The 12,753-nt window shown below is 42.6% G+C and overlaps 1 protein-coding gene across 1 annotated transcript in view; it reads left to right on the top strand.

Annotated features, from left to right (window-relative positions):
• LOC124250310 (uncharacterized) overlaps nt 1-11,743 on the top strand; it is a 30,083-nt gene extending 18,340 nt beyond the window's left edge. The window contains exons 6-10 of the mRNA XM_046682118.1: nt 6,324-6,388; nt 6,629-6,734; nt 7,110-7,236; nt 7,517-7,612; nt 9,630-11,743. Coding sequence (XP_046538074.1) covers nt 6,324-6,388; nt 6,629-6,734; nt 7,110-7,236; nt 7,517-7,612; nt 9,630-10,960 — 1,725 coding nt within the window. The 3' untranslated portion in view covers nt 10,961-11,743. The remainder of the gene's footprint in view (nt 1-6,323; nt 6,389-6,628; nt 6,735-7,109; nt 7,237-7,516; nt 7,613-9,629) is intronic.
• Nucleotides 11,744-12,753: the final 1,010 nt, after the last annotated feature.

Here is a 12,753-nt window from a genome sequence, read left to right as displayed (position 1 = left end):
CTCTTGACTTTTCTCTATCCACAGTTCTTGCGCTTAATCTCCTAACTATCTCATAGTTATCCCCCTATCCAAGTTTCAAACAGTGAATCTTACTCATAGGAAGAGAATTGGAAATTTGCCATTCTGTAGCTGTCTCAGAATTCAACCTGAAATGCTGGGTTATTGGACAACTCATTCCTTTAGATGTATTTTAAAGCACCATCACCGTGCAAGGCAGTGCGTTACACGCTGAGGATACGTCAGTGAACAAAACGGGCCAAGGGACGGTCTATGGAGTTTACACTCTAGTGAGGGAGAGAGACAGTACATGGATTACGCAATGTCAGGAAGTGATAAGTCCTATGAAGAAAAATAAGGCCTAGTAATAGTAATTTATGTGTAGTAATGGGGGAGGCTTTATTTCCATTCCCCTCTCCCCTTCATAGGCTTTTCAGGATATAGTTTGAACCAAGACCGAAGTACTAAGGGGAGGCACCCATCATATTTGTAATCAGAGAATATTCCAGGATTGTTTCTAAAGATTGTCTGGGACAGACTTCTTGCCTCCGATTCTCTGAGAAACTTAAAAGAATGCAAATTCCGGAGTCACACCTGTCGACTGAAATAGTCTAGATGATAAAAGTGAAGGAGTTTATTCAATAATCAGCGTGAGGAATTTGAACCCCAGGAGAACAGTTCAACAGAGGGCTCTGATGGAACTGCTCCGAGGTGTGTGAGTTTTAAGTGCAGCTTATGTCTCTTGCACAAAACAGTGCACGTGAGGGGAAGAGGAAAAGAGAAAAAGCATTAAACTAGATATCATATATGTAAAAAAAAAAGGATAGAGTACATTTAGGCTTTCCTCTACGTTATACATTGAAGGCAACATAAACAAGAATTTCTTGGTTATACATCAAACAAGTTCAGAGGCTGACATTATGTGTGTGGAGGGAGGCAGGGACCAGGGTCATTAATTTGTCCCTCCATCTCTAAGACATGCGGTTGGGAAATGTGAGAGTGAGGTACCCCTTTCTCTCTTCCTGTTGTGCATCTGTCCAGCTGACATCTTCAGTCGTGAGGTGTGGGGGTTGCAAGGTCATTTGACACAGGCTGAAGCTGGCCCGCACGGCTGCTTCACAGCACAGCCTGGATTTTATTGTACTGATTAAAAGCTTCTGCAGTTTCTTGCTACATTCGCCTGTTAGATCAGGGAGAGGGGTCCCCAAATCTGTCCACACATCTCACACCTCCTAAACCAGAACCTCTGGAGCTGGAAAAGAGGACTCTGCATTTTTTATTTTATTTTTTTTATTTTATTAATGTTATGATAGATTACAACCTTGTGAGATTTCAGTTGTACATTATTGTTAGTCATGTTGTGGGTACACCTCTTCCCCCTTTGTGCCCTCCCCCCACCGCCCCTTTTCCCTGGTAACCACCGATCAGATCTCCTTGTCAATATGTTAACTTCCACCTATGAGTGGAGTCATATAGAGCTCGTCTTTCTCTGACTGGCTTATTTCGCTTAACATAATACCCTCGAGGTCCATCCACGTTGCTGTGAATGGGCCAATTTTGTCTTTTTTTATGGCTGAGTAGTATTCCATTGTGTATATATACACCATATCTTCTTTATCCAATCATCTGTTTCTGGGCATGTAGGTTGGTTCCACGTCTTGGGTATTGTAAATAATGCTGCGATGAACATAGGGGTGCAAGGGACTCTTGGGATTTCTGATTTCAGGTTCTTAGGATAGATACCCAGTAATGGGATGGCTGGGTCATAGGGTATTTCTATTCTTAACTTTTTGAGAAATCTCCATACTGTTTTCCATAGTGGCTGTACCAGTTTGCATTCCCACCAACAGTGTATGAGGGTTCCTTTTTCTCCACAACCTCTCCAACATTTGTCGCTCTTGGTTTTGGATGTTTTTGCCAATCTAACGGGTGAGGACTCTGCATTTTTAACGGCCTGATGCACACCTATTTTTGAGCATATTTGCCATAAACCCTGGATTACTGTCCCCATCACCACCTCCATATAATAATGGGATGGGTTGTAGCTGTGCCCTTCCCATTGACTCCAGACTTTTACTGAGCTCACTTTTAGTGGCCTTTTCCTGAGTCCCCACCCCAGTCACAACTTAGGCTCGTCCCAGCCGCTCTTTTCCCCTAGTTGGCGACGGCCAGCCTCACACCATACCAGCTTCTGGAAATCTTTTTCTGTTGTTAAAAACAGCTTCCTGCAAACTAGTTTCCACCCAGAAGGCTTCTCATGGCTGTCCGTTTAAGGGATGTATTATCTTTTCCCTTTTAGGAGTGTGTTCTCAGCTGCTACACCAGCAACTGCACTCCTACTTGTCCGTTTGAAAACTTTTTCTTCTGTCTGCAGAGTGGATAATATGCGCCACGGCCATATTACTTCTCCGCCGAGCCCGCTCAAAGGAACTTAGCCCGCTTCATATTCGCCTTGTAAAGCTCGAGACTCTGAAAATGTAGCCATTTCTGCAAAAGTCCAACTCCCAGAAAATGAGACAATTCTAGCGACTTCTCACCTTCCGGCCAACCCCGGCTACTGGCGGCAAATCCAGCCGCTTGCCTCCTGTACGTCAGGTGTCCCAACATGGCCGCCCCCATGTGACGGCGAGCTGGGCGCGGACATATTGCCTCCGAGGGACAAGAGGGAAATCCACTAGTCCGCGTTACTTCAAATACTTAAGACCCACATCGGCTGCCGTAGACGGAGCCGACAGGGGCGACCGGTCCAGAAGTCCGAGCAGTTTACGGAAGTACAACGCTTAGACTCTCCTACTGGGTCTGGGGAAACAGGTCAGTGTGTGGTTTTGTGGCTGGAAGTTTGTTGTCACAGTGGGGCTTTGTTTCTCACAGATTGACGTTTGGGCTTGGTGTAGTATGGTCCCATGGACTTATTGCCGGGCACGGGGGGAGGGTGGAGGCGCCGAGTTGGAGGCATTTCAGGGGACCCGATGGGAACTTGAGGTATTTGAGGAGAACCGGACGCGTCTGTGTGTGGTCGGCGTGCCCTGGGCGTCCGTACAACGATTAAGATTCTCTGGAGATCAACGCCCTTGTCCCGACGGTCAGGCTGTGGGGTTCTGCGATCACCCCGCTTGTAGGGAATGCGGGTGGTGTTCACAATGATCGCAGTGTCTGGTGCAGGTTGGGGATTTAATATGGGGCTCAGTGATGCTGGGGTCGGGGTGTCTGGTCCACGTTTCGGATTGATACAGGGTGTGTGGTCAGTGTCTGCGGCACAGAGAGGTTGTGAGGGCTAAAGCTGTGCAAGCGTAGGACCCCCGGCTGGTGGTTGGGTTGAAGTTCCAACTTCGGCGGCGGAGACAGGAGGAGGTACCTCCCAGGGCAGTAGTTCGAAAGCATCTCTTTTTCAGCCTTTAATTCAGGAGTTGACTGACTACAGATCGAGGGACTAAAGGAGCAACGCACGTCCGTTATGTATCGTCTATGGCTGCTTTCGCCCTTCAAAGGCAGAACTGAATCTTTGGCCCGCAAAGTGGAAAATGTGTACCTGTCTCTTTGCAGAAAATGCTTGCCAACGCCTGCGCGCACCTCTTAATATATGGCAGTGGGCTCTGTTGCTTATTTGTCTGACATCCAACACGCCTTCTTCTTTGTTAGCAGAATTTCCATTTTGTTAAGTATTCATCCCTCCGGCAGTGACCCATATCCTAGTTTGTGAGTGAGTCCGAGTTGGTCGTAGTCATTCCTGCTGGTTCCAGTTCCCGCTGCTAGTGACTGACTTGCTGTGGAATGAGCTTAGGTATATGGTGCAGTCCTAGCCAGTTATGTATGTGAAAGTCTGCTTGGCGGTTTCTGGAGGAGCATTTTCTCTTTTAAATAAGAAATTCCCTGAATCATTTTTTCCATGTCGATGATGATACTGTTTGAATATAACCTTAATTTTCTGTTTCATTTTCTAACGTTTATAACTTATTCTTGTCTCAATGCATTGGCTCACCTCTGCAAGAGAGTTGAAAAGGTGTGGTAGTGCACACCTTTGTCTTGTTGCCTACGTGTAAAATTCACCTGCTTTATTGTCTGGAGTTAACATGTTTTCAGGAGTGTTAATCCAGGATTTCAAATTTAACGATGTAAAGTTATTCATACTATTCTTTCAGAGAAGAAAAAGTCAGTATTTTTATCTGAGTCGTATCCCCCATTAATTCTTTATATTATTTATTTGCACTTTCTCTTTTGCCTTTCTACATATTTATCTCACTATAAATATGTATGTATTACTGGTCTTTTCAAATAACAGGGTTTTGGTATTGTTGAGCTCTTTCATTTATTAATTTAAAAGGTCTGCAAGTTCATCAGTATAAAAGCAATATATCTATGAATAGTCATTGCTCAGGTCAAGAAATGGAACATTGCCAGCGCACCAGTGGTGCTCTGTCTCTTCCCAATTATATTACGTCCTCACACCCAAAGGTAATTACCATCCTGCTCTCCATACCAATCACTTTAAGGCTTTTCTTTATAGTTTTATCGTATAATTAATTTCTCATCATTATATTTTATTTAGTTGTGCCTATTTTTAACTGTGTATCAATGTCATTATACATCATGCATTTTTTTTGGTCACCGTGTATTTTATTATTTCTCCTATGCATTCTACACTGTCATCATGCATGTTTTTATCTCAAGCTTCTTTTGCTCAATAATTCTAAGAATCATTGATGTTTTTGCACACAGGTGTCTTTTTTTTTTGCTCTGTAACATGGGTCAGGCAAACCTATTCTATAATGTTTACACAGTAAATATTTTAGGAGTTGTAGGCCACAGGAGGTTTCTCACATATGCCTCTTTGTTTTTGTTTTACAATCCTTTAAAAATGTAAAAAGCATTCTTAGCCTGCAAGCTGGGCAGAGGGTGTAGTTTTTTCATAGCGTTCCATTTCAATATATGGCAGTTTTTCCTACTATTTGTTAAATGTGTGGTGTTTGTACTTTGGCTTATTATGAGTAATGCTGCTGTGAAAATTATTGTCCATGTGTTCTGGTTCAAATGTGCCCTATATTTGGAGGGATATATATCTTAGCTGTGTGTTTCACAGTGAAATTGCTTCCGAGTTGGTGAACGTGTGGCGATGTAGTCAGAGTGGCCTGCCTGGAGAGGGCATGGAAGCTCCCCGCCCTTTCTGCATGCCTTGCCCTATGGATCTCTTCCATCTGGCTGTTCCTGAGTTATATCCTTTTATAATAAGTAAATACATTGAGTAAAATGTTTCTCTGAGTCCCGTGAGGTGCTCTAGCTAATCAGTCAACTCAAGGAGGGGGTTGTTGGAACCTCCATTCTGTAGCTGGTTGGTTCAGAAGCACAGGTGACAACCTGGGCTTGTGTTTGTGTCTGAGGTAGGAGGTGGGGGGCAGTCTTGTAGGACTGAGCCCTTACCCTGTGGGAGCCGACCCTACCTCAAGGTAGATAGTGTCCGAAATGAGTTGAATTGTAGGATACCCAGCTGGTGTTGCAGAATTGCTTGGTGGTTTGTTAAAAAAACACACATTTTAATTGATAGCAGAATGGTACCTTCTTGTGGATGAGTTTCTTATTATTACATTTCCTTCTTCTGCTAGCACTGTAAATTAATACTTCAAGAAAATTAGTAGTTTTCATCATGACAATAGGGATGACGTATAGCATGGAATCTTACTTTGTCAAGTTCTTATGTTAATTAGTACTTTTACATTCTTCTCTGACAATACAGGGATCTTGGAGCACTTCAGCTTCATTCACCATCTACTTCTAATTTATATACTATTATTGTGTATTTTAGTTTTTTATGTACTTAAAACCTCCTAAGATATTATCATTATTGCTTATAAGATTTGCCCAGTTCCTTGGTTTTCAAACTGAAATGCGTGAACTCACGAGGTGTACAAAAATGTTTGAAGAGGCCCCTGAGCACACGTGGTTTATTTTTTTAATTTATTTTTAATTTATTTATTTTTATTTTTTTTTCTGCTTTTTTTTTTCTCCTCCCCAAAGCCCCCCAGTACATAGTTGTATACTTTAGTTGTGGGTCCTTCCGGCCGCAGCATGTAGGACACCGCCCCAACGTGGCCTAATGAGCAGTGCCACGACAGCGCCCAGGATCCGAACCGGCGAAACCCTGGGCCGCCGCAGCAGACTGCTCAAACTCAACCACTCGGCCATGGGGCTGGCCTGCACACGTGGTTTAAAGGAAACAGTGCCCAGATCCTCTCCTTCCAGAGGGTGTGTTTTGTATAATTGATGTGCCTGAGATTCACCTGCTCCTGAGGCATGGTGCTGGGGTGGATCTCATTTCCCTTGTCTGCCTTCAGTCACCCCACTTAAACTTCACAGATAAAGGCTACCTCCGCCACATTCAGAACCTTAGGCTTTATTGGTCAGAAGTATAAAATCTCCTGGGTACCAAATAAAGGGACACTTAGCAGTACTGTGGTTGTTGTGTGAAGGTGCGTGCTCAGGAGCAGTGAGGCGTCTGGGCCCAGAGGAAATGCCCCACTCAGACTGAATTTTCTCCTCAGCCCACAGGTCCTGACTCCCCAGGAGGAAGAGAATCATGTGAAGGAGGAAGAAGTTACAGGATTTGGTATCAGTATTTCTGGGGACACACTTGACTGAGGACTGAGATTTCTGAACAGGAATTCAGAGCAGATCCGGAAGACAAAGACAGAGCCTCTGCACTGCCAGCTGTTTTCAGAGAAGAGGAGAAAATGATCGAGGCCCAGGTGACTTTTGGTTTATTTTATTCTTTCCTTTGTTCCGTAGTGGATTTTTAGAGCCCTGTCACAAAGCACTTCCATTAATCTGAAAAGTCTGCATAAATAGATCTTTTGTCTGTCATATGTATATGAATGCGGTGTTTCTAGGTTAACAAGATTTAACTTCTACACATTGTAGAAACTTCTCATTGATGAATGGATGGATGACTGCACAATTACAGAATATTTTATTAGGCATTTGCTTCTTCAATGATATATTAAGATAAAAACCCCACTGGATATCTAGATGCAACCTATAAAGTGGAAATAAGCAGAAAACTTTAACATTTCTTCCATATCATCAAAAGGACATCACTTCATTAAGAAGCACTGTTATTACAGGAACCCCTGACATTTGACGATGTGGCTGTGGACTTCACCAGGGAGGAGTGGCAGCTCCTGGCCCCTGCTCAGAAGGACCTGTACCGGGACGTGATGTTGGAGAACTATAGCAACCTGGTGTCAGTGGGTAAGGACAGCTCCCCTGTGTCACTCAGAGGGTCCCCAGTCAGTGGTGTTTCCATTCTCAGCTTCTGAAAGCTCTGGAGTGTCTGTGGTGCTCTGAAGTGGTAGATTCTTAGTCCCCTCCCTGGCCCTGAGAAGTGGGTACATTCTCCTTTCTCCTGAGAGAAAGCCTTTACTTTGTAGGTGTGAAAATTATTTTGTCTTCAAATACAACATTCTGCAGCATTCACAGAACCTGGTCCCAATTCATTGTGTCTAATTCTTCTGGTATTTCCCACCAACAGGTTATCAAGCCAGCAAACCAAACGCACTCTCCAGGTTGGTGCAAGGAGAACCACCATGGACAATGGAAGATGAAATCCACTGTCGAACCCATTCAGGTGAGTGAGAGAACCTGCAAGGGACAGGCTGTGGACATCACATTCTGGTGGTTCAGAGAAGAGTCACAGCGGGGAAGGGGGTTTAAGGATAGGTCACCAGTCCTCCCCGTGTCTCTCCTGTGTGAGTCCTCTCTTTCTTTGTAGGAGTTTATCCCTTTATCTCTTCTGGGATCTGTTCCTTCTTTATTTTATCTACATCTTGATTTTTTGTTTGTTTGCATACTTTCTTCTTCCTAGGATTCTAGAATGTTTCCCTTCTTCCTCATACTCTCCCACCTCCTTGCTATGAAATTCCACCTTCCAAGGCCTTTCTCCAGAGAAAACTTTGAATTCCTCACTGTCTTCTGACTACTGCACCTTTCTGCCTCATTGCTAATGTTGATTTCCCTTCCTAACATCCACTCCATCTTGGATGCTGTACCCCCAAAGTAAACTGATCTTCACTGTGCCTTTGTCCTAACTGAGGTTCTCCAAAGGTTCTGTTTTCCATTTCCTCATCAATTTCCTAACCCTTCAGAGTTTTCTTCATTCTATTAAGCTAAGCTCCTTCTCTTCACTGGAGAAGACTCCCAAATGGCCATCTCCCCAACATCATCCACCACAGACTTTAGGTCTATGTAATTTACTCATCTTGATGGCAACTCTCCTGAGTTCCCAGTAACTGCAAGGATCTAGAATCATCTTTCTTCTTGGAAAACCCTCGTTAAGTTTAGGTTCTCCTTTACTCCTGTGTATCTTACATCTTGGCCGTCCAGTCATTATCTCAAATGTTCCCCACCTGCAGAGCTTCCTTCTTTAAAGGGCTCTGCTGTTCATGATGTATTTTAACCAGAAAAGAGATTTTAACATCCTACATTCTCAGTTCCAGCCTAAACCAGATCGTCACTCTTGCCTACTTTGAATTAATTCCTTTGTGTATTTAAGGAATTGTGTAGTAATCTCAGTAAGCTGATCTTTCCTCTAGTTTCTCGTAGATGTTACCATTGTGTTCGTTTCCTGAGAGCTTTCATTTTTATCCCATCATCATCTGATGACATTAAGTCCCAGTTAACCACATTGCTGTTATATAACATGAAATTGTTTTAGTGATCTCTGTGATAGAGTATTATCTTGTTCACACAGATGTTCATCCTCTCTCCTAAATTCCCCAACTTGTTCCATACATGTGATTGCTTACTTGATTCATTCCTTTATAAATTATTTTTTGACAGCCTAGTGTATGCTAGAGGGCAAGAGCAGGGAGAAAAAGCATGGACCAAGAGCTTTCATTCTAAGAGGAGACATAAAATTAATAAAAAGTAATCTATGCGGGTGAAAAGTACTGTGATGAAATTAAGTCAGTGTAATTGTAACAGTAGGGGCTGGGGCTGGGGCTGCTCTTTATGGAAAGGGAACACCTCTCTGAGTGTAGGTTGTAAGTCTAGGCTGTAGATGTGCCTGGAGCTCTCTGCTGTGTCACTATCTTCACTCTCCCCATGCTGATCACAACACTGGATCCACCAGTGATGCCTCGCGTCCTCCAAAATGTTACTTATTTCCTCCTCCTCTCCCCATTTCCATTGCTCCTTCCCAGCAATTTTCACAACCTGTTTTCCTTGTGCTCTCTTTGCCCTTTGAGTATTTTTACCAAACTGCAGTGCAGGCTCTGTAAACGTGAGGAATAGGCTTGTGTATCCCCAACGCCGGCAGTATGCCTGGTACATGCAGTCATCAGTAAGGATGTGTGCAATGAATGAGTGTGTCCCTCACCAGTTTGGATGAGGTGGCCCTCCAACCTGTGGTGTGCCACTCACAGTGAACTGCTTGTATTTTACAGGCTCTGCATGTTTTGCAAGGCCTTGTTTGGAAAGCAGCCCAATTTGTATTTATTCATTATTACTGCTTTTTCCAATGTACAAGGAACATTAAACAGGAAGTTTTATTTACACTCATAGGGTCATCACTATAAAGACACTTCACATCAAGGTATTTTTAAAAATACCTTTATTCAAGAATAATTCATTGTTTTCTTTCCTAGAAATCTGGAAACTTGACGATCATGTGCCAGAACACTTACAAAAAGAAAGTATGGAGGATAGACTGGAACAATGGCATGATCGTGACACATTTGAAAATTCTCTTCATAAGAGCAGAACTCATTTGGTGTTAAGGCAAAATCATGACCTAGTTGACGTACATGGAAAAAGTATGAAATCAAATTTAACTTTACTTAACCAGAGCAGAAGCTATGAAACAAAGAGCTCTGCGGAGCTTACTGGAGATGGGAAATCCTTTCTCCATGCTAACAATGAACAATTTCATACTGACACTAAATTCCCTGAGAGCCAAAAACTCGTCAGCACTAAGTCCCAATTCATTAAGCATCAGAAAACTCAAAAAATAAAGAAACCTCATGTATGCAGTGAATGTGGGAAAGCTTTTATCAAGAAGTCTTGGCTTACTGATCACCAGAATCTTCATACAGGAGAGAAACCCCATCAATGTAGTCTGTGTGGGAAAGCATTCTCCAGAAGGTTCATGCTCACTGAACACCAGAGAACGCATACAGGAGAAAAACCTTATGAATGCACTGAATGTGGCAAAGCCTTTCTCAAGAAATCACGGCTCAATATACATCAGAAAACTCACACAGGAGAGAAACCCTTTATATGCAGTGAATGTGGGAAAGGATTTATCCAGAAGGGAAATCTCATGGTACATCTCCGGATTCATACAGGTGAGAAACCTTATAAATGCAATGAATGTGGAAAAGGATTCAGCCAGAAGACATGCCTCATAGCACATCAGAGATTTCACACAGGAAAGACTCCCTTTGTGTGCAGTGAATGTGGAAAATCCTGTTCCCAGAAGACAGGTCTCATTAAACATCAAAGAATTCACACAGGGGAGAAACCCTTTGAATGCAGTGACTGTGGGAAAGCCTTTATCGGGAAGTCACAGCTTGTTATACATCAGAGAACTCATACAGGAGAGAAGCCCTATGGATGCGGTGAATGTGGGAAATCATTCAGAGGGAAGTCAGTCCTCAATAAACATCAGAAAATTCATTCAGTCAAGGTGGAGAATCCTTCCTCTGAGAGTCACAGGGTATCACAGACCAGTGTTGTCCTGCAGGAGAAAAACTTTGTTAATATGGTGACTATGCAAGTGCCTTCTGTGGTCCCTCAGACATCATTAAACATCAGTGGGCTCCTAGCAGACAGGAATGTAGTCATAATGGGACACCCTGTGGCCAGATGTGCACCGTCAGGAGGGTTTGCACAGGAGAGAGCCCTTATGAATGCAGTGAATGTGCTTGTGCCTTCAGTGATCAATTACGTCTTATTTTATGTCATGGAAAACCAGTAGGAAAAAACTCAGAGACATCTGGTGTAGAAAAAGGTTGAGCAAAAATTTCTAGCTCATATTATGGCTAAAACATATCTACTGAGAGAAACTGTATAAATGCTGAGACTAAGAACACCTGACATCCTCATCCTCTCCAATAAATGCATTCATACAGAGGCATAATCTGATGCTAACCCAAACACATATCCATCAATCGCTCTATTGTGTCAGTTCAACTAAGTGGAGGAAATAAGTGAATTCTTAAAACATATAATTTATATCTAGAATGTTGCTATGAATGAAAAACCAGCAAAGGGCTAATATTGGATGGTGGGATATAAGGCATGTATATATTAATTCATTTTCCCCAGGCAAAAGTGAAGCATTAATTGAAAACTAGGCTGGCCACCATAAACTCTTAGAAGTTTATATTATGCAGAGGGACTTATGAAACAACAGCCTTAGATTGACTCAATCATTCATTTACCGAGTTTTTGTCAATTACTTCCTTTGTACCTGGTTGTGTGCTGGGAGCTAAGGATAGAGTGGTGATCAAAACAGAAAAAGCCTATGGTCTCCTAGAGAGAGCACTGAGGTAGTCAGATTATCATTGAGTGCTATCACTACACTGCAACTAATCTAGTGAGAGGATAGTAATATCTGTATTAAGTGAAATGGACATGGAGTAATTGGTTCAAAGGAATATGACAGTTTATTATTGAAGGAGCATATTATTTGGGACGATTCGAGAAGGACTCTTCCTAATGGTAGTTAATCACCATAGAACACAAGTTATTTTTTTTTTAAAGATTTTATTTTTTCCTTTTTCTCCCCAAAGCCCCCCCAGTACATAGTTGTATATTCTTTGTTGTGGGTCCTTCTGGTTGTGGCATGTGGGACGCTGCCTCAGTGTGGTTTAATGAACAGTGCCATGTCTGCACCCAGGATTTGAACCAACGAAACACTGGGCCGCCTGCAGCGGAACGCGCGAACTTAACCACTCGGCCACGGGGCCAGCCCCAACACAAGTTATTTTTTAAATGTACATTTCTTATCTCCACAAGGAGATTATAAAATCCTTAATTATATCACTTTACTTAACTTTTAATGTTTAAAAAAATTGAAAAGCAGCAAGATGACAAATCAGTCTCTCCTCAGTGGCACCGGCCGTATTTCAAGTGCTCAACAGTCATGTATGACTAGTGGCTACAGAATTGGACAGCGCAATGAGCCAAACAGTGGGACAATGAGAGAGAGCTCTATCATCATTTTCATTATACCAGGAAGTTATATTGGAGAGTGCTGGTTTCCATGATTTTCTATTTTCCATCACATAGGAAAAATCCTAGTTATATAGAGATTTGGAAAGTGAATGAATGAACTAATGGGCTAATCAAAGTGTATCTTGTCATTGAAGGGAAAGATGGTTCTAAAGAACAGAATTGTCATCCGAAAAGGTTTTTGTTTGGGATCAGATAGACTTAATAACTGATTATAAAGGGACAAGGCAGAAAAGGAAACTGATTCCTAGAGTAAACAGAACAAAAAGCAACATGAGAAGCTCTGGAGAGTACAGGAAGTGGGAGGAGGTGAGATCTTTTTGGAATGTCTTAGAGTTGAATTCTTTTTGTTTTTTTTGAGGAAAATTAGCCCCAAGCTAACTGCTGCCAATCTTTTTTTTTTTTTTTTTTTTGCTGAGGAAGACTGGCCCTGAGCTAACATCCGTGCCCATCTTCCTCTACTTTATATGTGGGACGCCTACTATAGCATGGCCTGTCAAGCGGTGCCATGTCTGCACCAGGGATCTGAACTGG

This window comes from Equus quagga, chromosome 13, assembly GCF_021613505.1.
Source record: "Equus quagga isolate Etosha38 chromosome 13, UCLA_HA_Equagga_1.0, whole genome shotgun sequence".
In the NCBI taxonomy this organism is placed as follows: domain Eukaryota; kingdom Metazoa; phylum Chordata; class Mammalia; order Perissodactyla; family Equidae; genus Equus; species Equus quagga.
This window is presented reverse-complemented; position numbering and strand designations above follow the sequence as displayed.